An 18,443-nucleotide genomic window follows, 5' to 3' on the forward strand; every position below is an offset into this window, starting at 1 on the left:
AGAGATGAAGGCTTTTCTTTTGCAAAACACCCCCAACATGTATGAAGAGAGTCATTTTATCGTATTATCTTTACTTTTTCAGAGCATATGTGGAGAAGTACCTGCTCGAGAAGTCGAGACTGGTCTATCAGGAGCACAATGAGCGGTGAGCAGATCCTAATCTCAAGAATCCAGAACTACGTGGTTTTCTTCATCAGGAAGTGACACTCGAAGTGAAAAAAGGGTTGTTGTAAAGTGCGTTTAACAACACGTATGCGGAGGTTCATGAACACTCAGAAGATAAACTGTTGACCTCCAGATTTCTGCCGCACAACTTCCAGAAAACCTTCTCATCATCTTATCAAGATTCATGACATTATCAAGACTGCTGCATTAATGTAACACATGTCACAGTCCATCTATCAGCCGCAGTTATAGAAAATAAGGAATAAATAAAAAATAGATGGATAAATAAACATCATGTTCAGTATCAGTCAATTGCTGATCATTTAATTAAATAATAAATATAAATAAAATAATAGATAAATAAACATCATGTTCAGTATCAGACAATTGCTGATCATTTAATTAAATAATAAATATAAATAAAATAAATAGATAAATAAATAAACATTATGTTCAGTATCAGACAATTGCTGATCATTTAATTAAATAATAAATATAAATAAAATAATAGATAAATAAACATCATGATCAGTATCAGTAAATTGTTGACCATTAAATTAAATAATACATATAATTAAAATAAATAGATGAATAAACATCATGTTCAGCATCAATCATTTGCTGACCATTTAATGAAATAATAAATATAAATAAAATAAAAAGATGAATAAACATGTTCAGCATCAGTCAATTACTGACTGTTTAATTAAATAACAAATATAAATTAAATAAATTGCTTAAGTGTTCTGTATATTCAGCATCGGCCAGATGCTAAAATTTAAATAAATAAAAAATAAATAAATCACTTAATAGTACTGTATGTTCAGTGCCAATAAAGAATAAATTAAAATAAAATAAATAACTGTGACACATTTCTTAATCAGTCCAGGCATTGTTTTCTGCATTTAACATTCTGAAAAAACGTTTTTCATATCACGGCATGTCAGGAAACATGTACGCAGATACCGATAGACACCGATAGATGTCTGTGATAGGCCGATAATATCAGCTGACTGATACATTGGTCCGGCCGAGACATTTGAACCTCACTAATAAAATGTATAAAATAGATATTCTGAGTTGTGGCATAAAAGAAGTGCTTACAGACAGCCGGATGTTTGCCAAAGTGTGATTCATGAAGTGGAGCTGACACTAATGTGTGGGACTGGCTGGACGGTGTGGCGAGGGTTAACCTCACCATGGGGGGCTCACAGTGGGCCCCCTGCGTCAGCCACCTCTTATTGAGATGGATTGCTGACTCCAGGCCCATAAAAGTGTGTGTGTGTGTGTGTGTGTGTGTGTGTGTGTGTGTGTGTGTGTGTGTGTGTGTGTGTGTGTGTGTGTGTGTGTGTGTGTGTGTGTGTGTGTGTGTGTGTGTGTGTGTGTGTGTGTGTGTGTGTGTGTGTGTGTGTGTGTGTGTGTGTGTGTGTGTGTGTGTGTGTGTGTGTGTGTGTGTGTGTGTGTGTGAAGATGACCCTGATCACACAGCTGCTGCACACGTTTGACCTTTAACCTTTACACTGCAGCTAAATGCTGTCAGAGAAAAAGTGCACACACACTCGTACACAAAGACAAACTGAAACACCGGCACTGTCGTTATCTTTTGTTTCTAGTTTTTGCTTTTGTTTCATTGTCAGTTAATAAAAAGAAATAAAATAAACTTCCATGAAACTTCTATTATAGCATTGATTTGCTAAACGTGAGCTCGTTCACTTGCTGATATTTTAAAGTAACTAAAATCCTCATCATATAATCCTAAAATTGCACTTTTTTATTTGATTTTTAACACAATCTTATGTGATGTTAATTGCTTGTATTAATTGCATGCCTTTTACACGTCCTACTTTGCATGATGCTACCTTACTCCTACAAGCTTTTTATCCTCTTCAGCTGTTTATATTTAGCTTTAAATAATGTGTTTTATTTTTTGTTTTATTGGGCAACCGGTCTGATGGACAAAAGCTTAAAAATGAGCTTTTCAATAATAAACACTGGCACGTTTGCACCACTGTTATTAATGTGCATTGTCCCTAAAAAATTAATCATATAGAAAAAATTTAGGTAACAGTATTATTTTTATTAGTAAGAATGTAAAAAAGTTGTCTGTCCATTTGCCGTTTTGTGTGTGTATATATATATATACAGTATATAAATATACATATGTATATTAATTGGAGTGCTACTGTCTTACTTTTTCTTACAAAGAACCATATTTTTGTTGATATTTTACATGGTGTTCTCATATAAAACACATTTTTATTTGTTGACAACGGAGCTGGCATTTCTAAAGAGTTTAGATTTAACTAGGGGCGGCAGTAGCACAGTCCATAGGTGACTTGCCTGGGATCTGGAGGGTCGCCGGTTCGAGTCCCTGTGTTGACTATGAATGGAGTGTGGACTGGTGGCTGGAGAGGTGCCCGTTCATCTCCTGGGCACTGCCAAGGTGCTGATGAGCAAGGCACCGAACCCCCAACCGCTCGGGGCGCTGGTCACTGGCAGCCCCCTCGCTCTAACATGCATATAGGTCCTGTTTGTGCATGTGTGTGTATTTCGGGCTTGTGTGTGTGTAATGTGAAAAAAATCGAATTTCCCCATTGCAGGACTAATAAAGGAATTCTTCCTCTTCTAACCAATCTTTTTTTGTTTTTACCTGTTTGATTTTTTAGAAACTACCACGTGTTTTACTACCTGCTGGCAGGAGCGAGTGAAGAAGACAGGAAAACCTTTCATCTCATGAAGCCTGAAGAATACCATTACCTCAGTCAGGTGGGACGTTCACAATCACACACAAATCAACGGTTTCTCTAAATTCATAAGATCGGCAAGTATTGGTCATCTTGCCTGGTTTTGTATTACGCTGGTTGTTTCTGTTTACATTTTAATGTCTCAAAGAGTTTTGCGTTATGTTATGTGTTTTCCATAATGTTCATGTATTTGTTGAGTTGTGTGTGTGTCTGTATCCGTGTCCTCTAACTGAGCGCAGTTAGCTCCGTGTCTCTGCAAACAGGAAAGAGAGAGAAATCAGGACACAAAGGAAACAAATTCCTCCGCTGGTGGCTTTCAACACATACTGTCTCTCTCTCTCTCTCTCTCTCTCGTGCTCTCTCTCTCTCTCTCTCTGTCTCTCTCTCTCTCTCTCTCTCTCTCTCGCTCTCTCTCGTGCTCTCTCTCTCTCTCTCTCTCTCTCTCTCTCTCTCACACATACAAACAAAACCTGTCACTGTCTACTTTCTTCACTTCAGAGAGACGTATTTTATTTTAAACATCTATCTGGGTTCATTTGATTCACTTCGGTTTTGTGGGTGTTACTGCACGTGTTTGGGTTTTCAAACAAATATCCACCTTTGACACTCGCACATCCTCATCCGTGCACCACCACTGACAAACACGGAGACACATATAATACCTGTCTCTGTGGCTCGTGTTGCCCACAGCGAAAGCAGGTTTCACATAACCCGAAAACAAAGCCACAATAAACACACACACAAACATTACATGTATGGAATGTGGATGTTTAATGCGCTTCTTCCTCTGAGCGTTGACAGTCACGCCACGACAACCAGGGACCCCTCCCCTCCTCCAAAAATCTTTCACGCCTACACACAAGAGCGCAGGGAATTCCCGCCATTCCTCCCGGCCACTGACATGCGCATGCAAACACAAATACATGCACACATTCTTGCACTCTGTTCTTATTTAACCCTTACCTTGTATCTCTCTTCCTTGATCCCAGTCTGTGTATTCTGTGGAGTTTACATTTAAAAAACAAACGCGCTCTTGCGCCAACTTGAGCTCTCGCATGGATTTCACAACCTCTGCAGTCCGCAAAACCAAGACAACCCCCCCATTCATTTTTCACATATTAATCCTTTATATATAGCTCATTCTGCATTTTGATTTGACAGCCACACCTGTGGTTTTGCATCTGTTAATCAACTCATTAACCACAAACGTACATTTAACTGGCCAGTGTTCAAAGCACGCCGTATGTCTTTAGGTTGATTTCCTCATTTTATAGCAACCACTGGATCTGGTTCATTTAAATTCTGAATCAGAACATATTTCTGCAGACTTTAGACATTTTCTTTAGATGCTTCAAGTATTTAATCAATTACAGCAAATAGTTAATTCATTTTTTTTAAAGTTATGTACTGTAGTTATAAGCAAAACTCTTAAAGATGGTGTGTTTAAAGACTCCCTGGCTGCTAAAATGCTTTGCATTGACAAGATATGAGGCAGGAAAAATCCAGAATGGCATAAGGGAGGAGCATTCATATGTGAATCTGTTAATTTATTACAAATGTCGCTTTTTCAACAGCAGATTCTGAGATCTCAGATGGTGCTGCCTTTCTGAACAGCTCCTGCTCACAGACTGGAGCACCATGCAATGCAGTGATGAGTTTAACATGAACGCAGGTTGTACAGAGCGCGGTGGTAGATTTAGCATCGCAGGCAAAATTAAAGTGCCAGTTTATCCTTGAAGGCAGGAAATCAATCCTAAAAACTCATGGTGTGTGTAGCCAACCATTCACCCCTTAATCCTTAATGTTCATGTGACTTAATGACTTGATGTGTTCAATCATGACGTGCTTTTGTGTCTGTGAATGCTTTTTGAGCACACACATCCTCACACCTGTGTCTGTTTGCTTTTGAATCTTTGTCTTTCGTCGAACTGTGAGTGCTTGATATTTGTCTGTCTGTGTGTAATGAACAGAGCTGTAAAGTTCAGCCGTTGCTTGTGTCTTTAACATGTCTCTTTAGCGTCTCCTTGCATTGCTGTTAGTTGCACATGAATCTGTGTTTTAGTGTACAGTAAGTGTCTTCATTTGAATGCTGCTGTCTAACCGTAACCTCGCCCCTCTGTAAACTCTGCCTTAACATTTCCAGATGACAAAGTCAACCCACCAAGTGCACTGGGACAGTTACTATGAGAGTGAACCGGTCAGTATCCGTGTATGTTTCCGTGTGTTTGAGAAACCTCAACAACTAGATTTTGAGTCACCTGAGCACTTGCCGCTCAAGCCACACTTTCCCTGCACAGTCGCACACTCCCGTACCTCCCCTCCTGTTCCTTTTGTTGCTTTTTGGACACTTCCTGGTTTGGTTTGGGTAGTGTTTATTTCAGCTTTGTTTGTTTGTTTTTGCTTTCAACCGTTGTGCTGCTGCTCTGAGTTATGTGGGTATGTCTGGTCATATCCTGGCCACTGTAGCTGCCTGTGTTGTTGTAACCCGACTGTAGCCTGTGACTTTTTTGATCAACAACAGTGCCGTGTTTTCTAGTAACGATAGTGAAGTCCTCCATGCTGAAGACGAGGTCCTCGCTAAGTTACAGAAAAACATGTGGGTCATTTCGAATTCTGAGTATTTCTGGCATCAAGTATAATCATGAATCATAAAACAAGAATGAACTCAGTGGCAAAACATATAGCCGTTCCACCAGTTGACTCCTTGTCCACTAAAGACTTGAGACACGACTCGGACTTGCCCTGAAACTGAAAGTTGATTTGGATTTGGCCTCTATAGACTTGGGACTTACCCTCTCAAGATGTGAGACTATCCGATTTGCCTTCTAACGACTTGGATTTGGTCAATAGATTTGGACTTTTGCTCTAAAGACTTGGACAAAAGACTTGAGACTTGACTCTGACTTGTCCTCTAAAGACCCAGACTTGACTTAAACTTGATCAAAAGACTTGGACTTGCCTTATAGACCTTTTCAACAGTATTCCATTGCTAGGCAACAGCCTTGGTCCTCGACGTGGATTCACCCTGTAATGATTTGAGACTTGTCCTCTAAGGACTTGAACTTTGACTTGGACTTGACTCAGACTTGGTCAAAAGACTTGGACTTTCCCTCCTAAGACTTGGATTTAACTTTGACTAGATTAAAATAATTTTTCTTGTTCCAAAAGACTTGTTCTTGACTTGGACTTGCCCTCTTAAAACTTGGACTTGTTCCAAAGGACTTGAGACTTGACTTGGACTTGCCCTCTTAAAACTTGGACTTGTTCCAAATGACTTGGGACTTGACTTGGACTTGCCCAATTAAGACTTGGATTTAACTCGGACTAGATTTAAATACTTGTTCTTGTTCCAAAAGACTTGTTCTTGACTTGGAGTTTGTCAAAAAGTCTTGAGACTTTCCTGGGCTTGCCCTCTTTAGACTTTGACTTGTTCCAAAGGACTGACGTCTTGACTCAGACTTGGTCAAAAGACTTGTACTTGCCCTCTTGAGACCCTGACTTGACTCTTTAATTTGCCCTACAGAGCTTTTTCCAACATAATTCCATTGCTAGGCAACAGCCTCGGTCCTTGTTTACTTCCTGTCAGATGATGCCATTCGCATTCACTGCAACAGGAAATAAACTAGGACTGTTTTGAAACGTTTATGTTTACATCTCTGGAAAGGTCCACAGACCTGAAAGTGTAGTCTCTGTACTCTACGTGGCCTTAATAGAACATAATCTTCTGCAGCCACAACGCGGTCATTGTTCGAGTAATGGAGGAGTTTTAGTCACAGACGGGCCTCATTGTTTAACAGCTGGTTATTGAGCTACAGTTTATTTACGCTCTCGCAGCTCCGAGTTACCACAAGGTATTTGCCCAAAGACACACCCTCGGCTCTCAATCACTGCAGCGGATTCAAATCACTGTGCAACAGAAATACTTTGATTCAACGATGTAAATGATCAAAAAAGTCGTGTGATTTGTTTGGGGGGTTTATTTTTTTGTGGTGGTCATAAATGTTGCCTTATCATTAATACACAATGTAACAGTGTCCTTTGATACCTTTGTTACATTTGATTAATTCATTCATTTCCCACTCTTTCTATCTCAGTAAGTTAATTGTATTTTTGAATGTTGATGATACTGTGAGATGCATAATGTTGTTTAAGTAAACTCAGACATTAGTGAATAGAAAAAGCTTCCAGTGACCAGTGTAAGCCTGCAGTCTATATAAGACTTAAAAAAATCAACACAGCGTGAGAAATAACTATATTTTTACATGTCGACAAAGGTAAATATTATTCCAAATTATTGTATTTTAGTTATAATGATCCATTTTAAAAGAATGTTATTTATTCTTAACATCTACGACAACTGGAATCCTCAAACACCTTTTTATGGACAGATGGTTTTCACTGCAAAGACGTTAGAGCGACTTCTTTTGTAACAAACATAGATTTATTTTCTGCTCTAGAAATGCAACACCAGAGTCACTAGTAGGTCAGTGTGAGTTTCTGCCATGACAGCAGAGGCACGTTGGTGTGACTTTGAGGCTCGTGTTTGGACTGTTTGTCTTTCGGAGGCCTCGGTATGTAATAATTATGGCAGCCATAGTGGAATGAGCCCATAAAGCAGAGAGCAGAGCTCACATTACGGCGGGTGTATATGTAGTGAAGACTGTGTAGTTATGTAGTTACATCAAAGCATGTGGTCCTGGTCTGGGGAAAGCTCTTCCCCTTCGTCATAAGCAACCAATCCAGATCCACGTTTATCCGCACGTTTACTTCATCTCATGTGCATTTGCCATGTGGATAGTATTTTAATGCTTTGTTTTGCACTTCACACGCATTTCATGTACTGTGTAAAACGTCCTTATGCGAACACTTGTTTGCACACAGCACTGTTATTGCATTGAAACAAACTTCTTCTCTCCTCGCTGCTAGTTTAGCTCGTCGTCCCCACCTCAAACAGGATAAGATGGATAGATAGATAGATGGATAGATAGATAGATAGATAAACTGCTGCTCTTCTACCAGCTCACCAATCTTCTGTGGATTGATGTAAAGGGGAAGCCGGGCCAGATTTTCCACTACATGAGCAGCAGAACCTGCACATGCTGCTGTTCACTAGACGCTCTGCACATCAGACTGTAGTGTTTGACCCCCGGTCTTCTTAATGATAGCTTATTTTAGCATGAGTCAGTCATTCTGTCTGCTTCAGGCCACTCTGCTGTTTTTTGTTTCGGCTGCAAAGTAAACTAAAAAACTATTTAAAGGCTCTTTGTCGGACACTCTGTAAACATTAAAAGCATTTGGGCACAGTGTATGTCAACAGTATTTTAGTAAGTCCATCATAGTGACCTGACATTAGCGGGTTTTTTTTTTTTTTTGGCTTCCAGGCCGGGGTTTCGTAACAGCTGCTGTAAACCTGATGACGGTTGCTTTTGTTTTTGTTTTGTTTTACAGGACTGCTTCACAGTTGAAGGAGAAGACCTGAAGCATGACTTTGAGAGGCTTCAGCTGGCCATGGAGATGGTGGGCTTTCTTCCTTCCACACGCAAACAGTGAGTCACACACGCGCACACACACACACACACACACACACACACACACACACACACACACACACACACACACACACACACACACACACACACACACACACGACCCCAATGAGTGAGTGATAAGATGAGATCAAAACCCTGTAACGTTCAGGTAGAGCACATTTTGGGTCTAGAAATGGCTGGAGCCGATCTCAGCTTCATTGTTTTTAATGAGACATTTAATGTTTTCCATTAAATGTCTCATTAAAATGAAAAACATTATACTGTTAAAAACATGCTCAAATGGTTGAATTGTCTATTTATGGTAAAATGTGTGATTTTAAGATAAAAAAATACAGATTTTATGAAATAAAAGACGTGAATATTCACATAGCATATACATAATGTCATTATATTTGATAAAAAAAAATATATCAGGAGGATTTCTCACCTTTCTGAGAGATATTCAAAGTACCGTTACGGTGAATATCTAGAACAATCTGGAAATAATACTAGTTCTGGCAATACTACTAATTCCATGGTAACAATTTGACATCCGACATCATTGACAGAACCGTAATGTGAATTTCAATTTCATCGTTTTTTAATAAAATCAAAGGATTGAGAGTATCTGCAGCTTCAGTCAGTGCCACATCATTTTAATGCGTTAAACGTTTCCTGAACTGTCGTTTAGGATCTTCTGTCTGCTGTCGGCCATCCTGCACCTGGGCAACATCCGCTACAAGAGGAAAACCTACAGGGATGACTCCATCGATATCTGTAACCCGGAGGTGCTGCCTGTCGTCTCAGAGCTGCTGGAGGTACTGACAAATAATGCTACATAATGCTAGTTTTTATCTCTGCATATTCTCTAAAAATGGGTTTAAGTAGAAAAAGAAATAAAGATGGATGTCTGCTCTGACTGCATTTCTTGTTTACAGTTAGAAATTAAGCTAAAAAGCTTTAAATATGGATTCCTCATGTAAAAGATTGGAGGGCGTAAAATGCTTTGGCTCTAGATTTTTCGTTATCCACTCTAAATTGCGTCATGCACAAAGACATAATTATAATTGGTGACTAATTAAGTTCCCAGTGACATGAAGTGCAATAAGACTTTTCTGCCAGCACTGATTTGTGTCCTGGGTATCTATCTCTGTCTCCAAATCAATCCTTTAAATGTGTTCTTCAACACAATACTTCTGTACTTACTTCGTCTATCACACACACACACACACACGCGCACACGCACACACGCACACACGCACACACACACACACACACACACACACACACACACACACACACACACACACACACACACACACACACATATATATATACTGTATACGGTATATCTCTTCTCTTTGTTGAGTGAAGCTGGAGAGCTTGGGTAGAAACTATGCATATTACTGTCCAGCCATCACTTTCCCGATTTTAAAGCAGCTCTGTGTCATGGCAGTGTGAAGCGTGTTCCCTGCGGAGTGGAGCAGCGGAGGTCCTCCGAAATCCACACACACAGCCATGACACAGAGATGGATTTAAATCAGCAAAATAGCTCTTTAAATCTCCTTTGGAGCCTGAAGTACTTTGTGAATACATACAGGGCCCTAATGTTTGGATTTCAAGTGAGGTTTGATCATTAGCCAATCTCCAATGTCACATCTCTCCTTTTAATCTGTATAGATTTACGAGGAGACGGTTTGTTGCTGCTGTAGGTTTTTAAAACGCTCCTTCAAGCTGGATACACAAAGATGAACTTGAATGGAAAGAGTCAGATTTATTTCGAACAAGTCACCGCTCTGTGATGATCCAGTATTAGGTAGTCACAGCACACAGTCTTGGTCTTAACTTTGTCAAATGATGACGGGAATAATGGGTTTATCATCTTCTCAGTGACTCATTTCCCTTTCTCTTTCCCTGTCATGATCATCAGGTCAAAGAAGAGATGCTGTTTGAAGCTCTGACAACACGGAAGACCGTAACTGTCGGAGAGAAGCTGATTGTCCCTTACAAACTTTCCGAGGTGAGACTCTTCTCCTGTCGTGCTGACATTAAATATCAGACTTGTGTGCAATATTAAACATAGGGAAGTTATACGTTGATAAAGAAGATTCACAACATTCAAATTGAGAGACCTACAACCAATCAGAGCAACGAAATCGGTGGTTTGATTTTCATGCTGCCCCCGCGACCCGACCCTGGATAAGCGGTTGAAGATGAGATGAGATCAGTTCAGTGACAGTGAGTCACAACATAAAAAGAACATAAATAAACTACTTTAAAGCAGATTTGTTTCAGGGTAAAATTATGGTATTCAGGTATCAGATACCAGCGTTTTGGGCCGCATGAGAGGAAAGATTACTGTGTAGTACATACTCATACATACATACAGACCTAAAGATATGTGAGATATATTTTTATGTTTAAATAAAGTTTTGTACTCAGTAGTGGGACTGAAGGCGTTTTGCCAACTCAATAACGGCGTTGGCTCTTCAGTCTGACCCGGCCGTGTTTACAGGACAGCGTGCACCAGGACCGGATCTCCTCCTGCTCTCGCTTGCTCTCTTTCTCTCTCTCTCTCGCTCTCTGTCTCTCTGTCTCTCTCTCTCTCTCGCTCTCTCGCTTTCTCTGTCTCTCTCTCTCTCTCTCTCTCTCTCTCTCTCTCTCTCTCTCTCTCTCTCTCTCTCTCTCTCTCTCTCTCTCTCTCTCTCTCTCTCTCTCTCTCTCTTTCTCTCTCTGTCTCTCTCTATCTCTGTCTCTTTCTCTCTCTCTTTCTGCAGCTCTTTCAATCTGTGGCCGCACATGAACGCACACATGTACGCACACATGTACGCACACATGTACGCACACATGTACGCACACATGTACGCACACATGTACGCACACATGTACGCACACATGTACGCACACATGTACGCACACATGTACGCACACATGAACGCACACATGTACGCACACATGTACGCACACATGTACGCACACATGTACGCACACATGTACGCACACATGTACGCACACATGTACGCACACATGTACGCACACATGAACGCACACATGTACGCACACATGTACGCACACATGTACGCACACATGTACGCACACATGTACGCACACATGTACGCACACATGTACGCACACATGTACGCACACATGTACGCACACATGTACGCACACATGTACGCATAGTCACACAAACATACATGCACAGAGTACTTCAGTTCTGTTTAGAGAGAAGGGAAGGCATTTCAAGTCCCTCCACAGTTTTCATTGAAAACAAACACGTCATGGTCTGTTGATGAGAGCCACCTGAAAGAGAAGAGGGAACAACGTGGAGAGAGTGATAGATTGAATAAGTCACTTTTTACACACGGAGACGCTGTAGCGCATACTGATTCCTCTAACTTTCAAACTTCTCACGATGCCCAAGTATTCCCTATTACACTGATGTCAAATGTTTATATTTACTTGCACACGCGCGGTGAGTTAGGTGGAAGGATCTTCTTATTTTCCAGTACACAATATTCACCCAGAGAAACTGTCTCAGCAGTATTTTTACCACAAACTCTCCCAAGATGTTGGATTGTTAAACATACAACCTCATAATGGCCTGTTGGATATTTAGGAGCCATTTAATATGAACAAACCCTGATTGTTTTGGTAGCTCCCTGGGTGGTCTCTGTGTAAATATTGCCCTAACCGTCACAACAGTCTCATTGCCTGTTAACTGAAATCATACACTTGAAAACCTCAAAGAAATCTGAGCGTTCCTGTAATGAGTTTTCTCCATTTGGTCGGAGTTATGAGGCTGTTTCCCTCTGAATGTTTTAAGTCCAACTTCCTCTGAATAATGAGAGCGCATGGGTCATTAGGGGGTTCAAAATAATATCTGTCCCGAATCACGGCTGTTAAAAATAACCCGGGTAATTATTTAGAAACAAAAGGAATTTTAACGTTGAGTAGACACTTCATGGTTTGTTTTGTTTCTGAAGACACGGCTCACATTTGCTGCTGCGAGGTCAAACGTTTCCAGCGGATACAGGAATTAAAACCTTTTTTCTCAATAATTTGCCAAATATTATCCCTGCTTATGAAAATAACACACCCGCTGATCCAGCACACTATTCTTCTTCTATCTTCTTTTATATCTTCCAAATATTTGGAACAAAAAAAAAGCTCAAGAGATCTGAAACTGTAACATCTGAAACATTGAGGACTCCTCGTGAACACACTCGCACATCTGTCAAGTCAAAATCTTCTTTGCTTGTTTCTTTTTTATTTCTCTACATGGGTGGCAGAGTGGGTCGTCCTCTGTTCGAGAGATTGGTGGTTCGATCCCCATCTCCCCCCGGTCCACATGTCGAAGTGTCCTTGGGCAAGACATTGAACCTGGAATTGCTCCCTGTGCTGCGCATGGGTGTGTAAATGTGGTGTGAATGGTTAGATCAGATTAGATGGTCTGTAGATGTCCACTGCTATCAGTGTGAATGTCTGTGTGAATGGGTGAATGTGACACTGTGAAGCGCCTTGAGTAGTCAGAAGACTAGAAAGGCGCTATATAAGTACAAGTCCATTTAGCATTTACTTGCCTAATATTATAAATAATATATGTTTGTCGTCTGAATATCATGCTGGTCTTCCCTGCAGCAGAGCCTTTAGTATACACAGTCGATGTTTAGCCTATTAAAGGCAATATTTCCATTAGTCCGTGACTGGAATTTTAACATTTTGCAGCCTCGTCCGTCAGAACTTGGCAGATCGTCCTGTCTGTGCCACACTGGATCGGTTTGGCAAATTTCATTCATGAGTCAACCTGATGTGGTAATGACATAAAGGGATGTCCCACTGTGACGCAGTGCCAGCATGTCTGTGCCTTCTGTGGCAAACCCTCAGTAGAGAATTTAAATGCTAGAGATGTGTTTGGGTTTCTGATTCTCACATTTTAGCATGACCCTTTATACATTTTCCATTAAGCTTTCCGAGTGAAACGGCTGCAGATGGAACAGTGGATGTGATTTACACTCAAACTATAAATGTTATAAAGGTTATGAAGGAGAACAGACACGCTTTTTAAATAACCTTCTTCAAACTGGACCATTGTTGTCTAAGATTGTCATGTCTGAGTTTTAATGTTGATCTTCATATAAATCTTTTTTATTTTCCATCTTGAATCTCCTCCAGTGAATGTGTTTTCTCTTTATGTTGGACTTAAGGCCAAGCTCTAATGTGTAATACAGATGTGTGGAGCTTCAGGGGTGAAACAAGAATGATGTCTGGAGTTGTATTGTAATGGACGACTCTTCAAACAGTTGGCTCTGCATGAATAAGCTTTGTAAACTTTAAGGAATAGTTGGACATTTGAGGAAATACGCTTATTTGCTTTCTTGCTGGGTTTTAGACGAGAAGGTCAATAAATATGAAGTGAGAACCAGCAGATGGTTAGCTTAGCTTTGACCCAGGAGGCAGGGAAAAGCATCTCGTCTGTCTGTCTTCCAGCTGCTCTAAAGCTGAAAAATTAACATATTGTATCTTGTTTGTTCAACAAAACGGCAATATGGCACTTAATGTCTGCGCTGTTACTGAGACAGTCCGACACATCACTTTGCCAAACAACATTTAAGAAAAAAACACAAGAAGAAGAAGAATTCCTTTATTTGTCCCGCGGATGGGGAAATTCAATTTTCGCTCTATTATTTTTTTCATTTTACACACACACAGGCCCAAAATACACACACATGCTCAGACAGGACCTATATACATTCAACCAATGGAGAGATGTTAGAGAGAGGGGGCTGCCAGTGACCGGCGCCCCTAGCAGTTGGGGGTTTGGTGCCTTGCTCAACAGCACCTCAGCACCTCTCCAGCCACCAGTCTACACTCCATTCGTGGTCCACACAGGGACTCGACCCAGCAACCCTCCGGTTCCCAGCCCAGTCACCTATGGACTGAGCTACTGCCACCCCATGAGAAATACAATTAACAAGGGAACAAAATAAAATGAAAATGCATGCCTTGATAACTTGCCAACCCCGTCCCCCTGTCACCTAGTAGCAGAGAGAATGCAGGGAAATAAGGGTTGTTTAGCTGATTATGTTAGTCTGACTGTGTTATGTTATGTTAGTCTGACTTATTGATCCTTTATCTAACTGAGGTTTGTACAAGTTAGTATCTGTGGCCCCGACCACAGCTCTGAAACACCGGTAGCCTAACTGTGTTTTGATAAATCCGCAGTGCTGTCCCTGGTGCTGTTGAGCAGATAGATTTTTAATTGTGGTGTTTTCTCTGAGTCCCCTCCTTCTGTCAATTTCATCTTGGCTCTGTAATATTCTCTAAACTATAAAGGTAGGTGGTGGTATTAAAAAATACAGAACTGAAAAAGTCTTTCATGGGGAGAAACAAGTTGCCTACTGCCTGTGAAACTGCACATGAAGACAGTCGTCCTCTTCATACTTCTCACTTCTTAATCAAATGTTGTAAACTGAGACATTACCAGTGGGAGTAACACTAAAGAGATGCTGTATGTCTGCCTGCAGGCTGGTACGGTGCGAGACTCCATGGCAAAGTCCCTGTACAGTGCTCTGTTTGACTGGATCGTCTTCAGGATCAACCACGCTCTGCTTAACATCAAGGACCTGGAGGAGACCACCAAGGTGGGTCGACACAAACATATCGACTTCCACAATCACATGTAGAGGTTAGAATAGTTAACCTTTACTGTTGAATTTCTGGATGAAGGATTTATCGTTGTTCGTGTTGGGGTTGCTTGACTTCCTCAGATCTTGTCAATTGGAGTGCTCGACATTTTTGGGTTTGAGGATTACGAGAACAACAGCTTCGAACAGTTCTGCATCAACTTTGCCAACGAACGTCTCCAGCACTACTTCAACCAGCACATCTTCAAGCTTGAACAAGTAAGACACCTCTTAAATATTATTCTTTCTCAAGGTCTATAATTCGTAGAAACTGGCTCCCTCTTTAAGCCTTTGGAACTAGGAACTGGCTTCTGTGCTACTGTATTACTGTATTACTGCAACTGTTATTTTTAACATACTGTAGATCTACCCACTTAAGTTCTTTGGCTTTGACCAGGTCCAAGGAAATCCCTCATGCTTATCACACCGAGCAGTGCACGTACATTACAATGACACTGAAACAATGGAGGAATTCTTCCTCACGTTATGCAACAGTGTTGCTGAAAGCCGAATGACTCAGCTCACCCTCCCTGTGACCGCCCTGACTGAGGATGTATGTTCTCTTAAGTGAGCTGATTAACCTCAAAGGGGTTTTTGAAGTCATGATCTGTAAGATTTCCCTGTAAGTTAAACATTGTGTTTACCTTGAGATTGACTAAATCAGCGGACCTGCCCTGACATGTTTGACGGGCCTTCATGCAGTTCATGAATTACACCCAGGCATGAATGACTGTGTGCTCAGTCTTTCCAGGTATGTACAAAGGCAGTTGTTCACAAACCCTGTCTTATACCCTCATACCATAAATATGTCAAAGCTTTGAGACAGATGTGTCATGTGTCGATTTTTTTTCTTTATGATCTGGTGGTTTTTGCAAGTTATTACCCAAGAGTTAAAGTTAAAAAGCTTCTAATGCACACGAGTTGTCAAGCATGCATGTTTGAAAGCTGGAGTTTTTTGGCATCATCAGGCAAAAATTCCATAAAAGCCTTTCATCATATTGCGATTCAAGTGACTGGGAGAAAATTAGACTTCTGCACTTCCTCTTGGCTCTGTTTTTAGGCTTTAGAAAATCTAGCCTGTGACGGGAGACTTTGGTCAATCACAGGTCATTTCTGAGAGAGAGAGAGAGAGTTCTTATTGGCGGCTCTATAATTGCAGATTAGTCTCGCTAGTTGCTATTTTGGCGTTTGCAACAACTGTCTACAGTGCAAAGCCACCCAAAAGAAGAAAGGCAGCCTTCAAAAGAGTCTATAGGAGAATCTGACAATAAACGCAATACTACGTCAACAAGTGTTTCAGAGATGCAGAGAACGTTACTAACAGTTTAACCATATGCTAACCAAAGGCTCGTGGCTACGGCTGATTCAAGTTCATGTTTCTGAAGCGAGCTAGAGCCTTGAATTACATTATGTCATCTAACGTCAAGTTTGCAATGAAATCAGGACGGTAACTCGTATAGAACTGCTGCTATATAACTGCACCGGGATCACGATCACGATCGGAGTGATGGAAATGAATGACATGTGCTCGTTAGTTACTGTATGAAGGCAGGAGCTGTTTTCAATTCAATTCAATTTTATTTATAGTGCCAAATCATAACAAAAGTTATCTCAGGACACTTTACAAACTAGGTAAAGATTCCCCTCTATGATAAACATAGACCCAACAATTCCCCCGTAGAGTACGGTGGCAACGGAAACCTTCCCTATTACAGGCAGGTTTTAAATTCTGCTTTTTTAAAATTTTGTTTCTTTTTCCAGAAAAACTGCCTACCAGCTTTAATGCAACCTCTGCAGCGAACAAACATAAACATGACACTTTTTTTTAATAGTTAAAACTTCTACAATCGTGCCAAAGTTTGAGCACACACTCAGTCAGTTCTTCGTTTGCCCCCCAAACATTTCTTAGCAAACTTTTCTTTTTCACTCTTGTAAAACATGTTTGAGGACAGACTGAATATAATGGGGCTCATAACGTTCAGTATCAAATGTTTATTAACTTTTAAAAGCTCCTGGTTTATTTTAGGGTGTGTTTAAGATCTCAATCTTGTAATGTCTTACATCTTTTTACTGACTCTGAGACTGCAGCTGCCAGTGTTTGTTGATTTTTATTAGAGTCACTTCCTGTGCTACTGGCCACTGCACTTACACATATACTTATAAAAGATCTCTGTGGTGCATCTTCTCTTTGGTGTTAACGTTGTAACCTGACATCACAAAACGTAGTATTTTGATGCCCAACTTTACACCCTACTTGTCTTGGACACACAGCCTTCAAAATAAAAGAAAGGAGGTGGAGGAGGAAGTGATCAGAGGTTGACCTCGTAGTTTGGGAGCAAAGTTTTCACATATTTTTTCAGCTCTAAGGGACAGAATTACTGTTTTCAGATCAGAATCAGAATCAGAAAACCTTCAATGTCCCGCAGACAGGGAAATTCTTTTGTCACAGCAGCAACAGAACATTACAAAATAAGATAAAAAAATAGCAAAAATAAGCAGTAAAGTTAAATTTAAAAAAGGAAGAAATAGAAATAGACATATATACATATTCACATGATGTAGTGCAGTTGTTCTTGTTTGGTTTGTTTTGTAATAATATAATATGGAGTGAATATATATGAGTAAATATGTCCAAATAGTGCAAAAACAGAAGTGACCTTGGTACAGGCATATTGCACAGTGCAGGGTACAGGATGAGGTTAATAGTCTATTGGGAGCAGTGCTGATTGTAAAGTCTGACAGCAGCAGGAAGGAAGGACCTGCGATACCTCTCCTTCGCACACTTAGGGTGTATCAGTCTGTTTTCACTGGAAAAGAGAAAATATCTTCTGTTGTAATGGATAATACAGAAAGGGACCAGGAACAATTGATGTTGTGATAAATTGATTCAAATTTGAATAACCCTGTTCAGGTTTATTCACTGCAGAGATAGTAATTACTTATTTAACCTGGAAAATGAACAAAACGCTTTACTTCTTTACTCACTGGATCAGTCCGACCTTACTGTACTTTGCTTGTACATGTTGTGTATCGTAGGCTCTCATACGGCGTGTGGACATTTTGTGCCGATGTTTCGTCACTCAGTGTTTTGTCCGGAGGTTGAAACCCTGCAGGAAACAAAGATAATGACAAAGCTGATGCCCACCCACTTCCTGATTTACAATATATTGACCCAACAACACCCAGTTACTCTGCATGTGGACAGTAAATGTGTTCTCCCATTGATTTCTAATGTTTTCCGTGGATCAGGCCGCCTCTGCACTCAAATTTTCTATCAGACATCCTGGTTTCTATCAGAGCAATGAGCCAATAAAATCCAC

The 18,443-nt window shown here is 40.5% G+C and overlaps 1 protein-coding gene across 6 annotated transcripts in view; it reads left to right on the plus strand.

Moving 5' to 3' along the window:
• Nucleotides 1–18,443, plus strand: part of myo9aa (myosin IXAa) — a 133,338-nt gene that overhangs the window by 69,738 nt on the left and 45,157 nt on the right. For 5 of the 6 annotated variants that reach the window (XM_083913644.1, XM_083913647.1, XM_083913645.1 and 2 more), the window contains exons 4-11: nt 83–145; nt 2,832–2,931; nt 5,053–5,106; nt 8,358–8,455; nt 9,129–9,255; nt 10,368–10,457; nt 14,965–15,081; nt 15,208–15,342. In XM_083913644.1, coding sequence (XP_083769770.1) covers nt 83–145; nt 2,832–2,931; nt 5,053–5,106; nt 8,358–8,455; nt 9,129–9,255; nt 10,368–10,457; nt 14,965–15,081; nt 15,208–15,342 — 784 coding nt within the window. The remainder of the gene's footprint in view (nt 1–82; nt 146–2,831; nt 2,932–5,052; nt 5,107–8,357; nt 8,456–9,128; nt 9,256–10,367; nt 10,458–14,964; nt 15,082–15,207; nt 15,343–18,443) is intronic. The other variant, XM_083913648.1, reaches the window with a different exon arrangement.

This window comes from Echiichthys vipera (assembly GCF_963691815.1).
Source record: "Echiichthys vipera genome assembly, chromosome: 1".
Taxonomy (NCBI): domain Eukaryota; kingdom Metazoa; phylum Chordata; class Actinopteri; order Perciformes; family Trachinidae; genus Echiichthys; species Echiichthys vipera.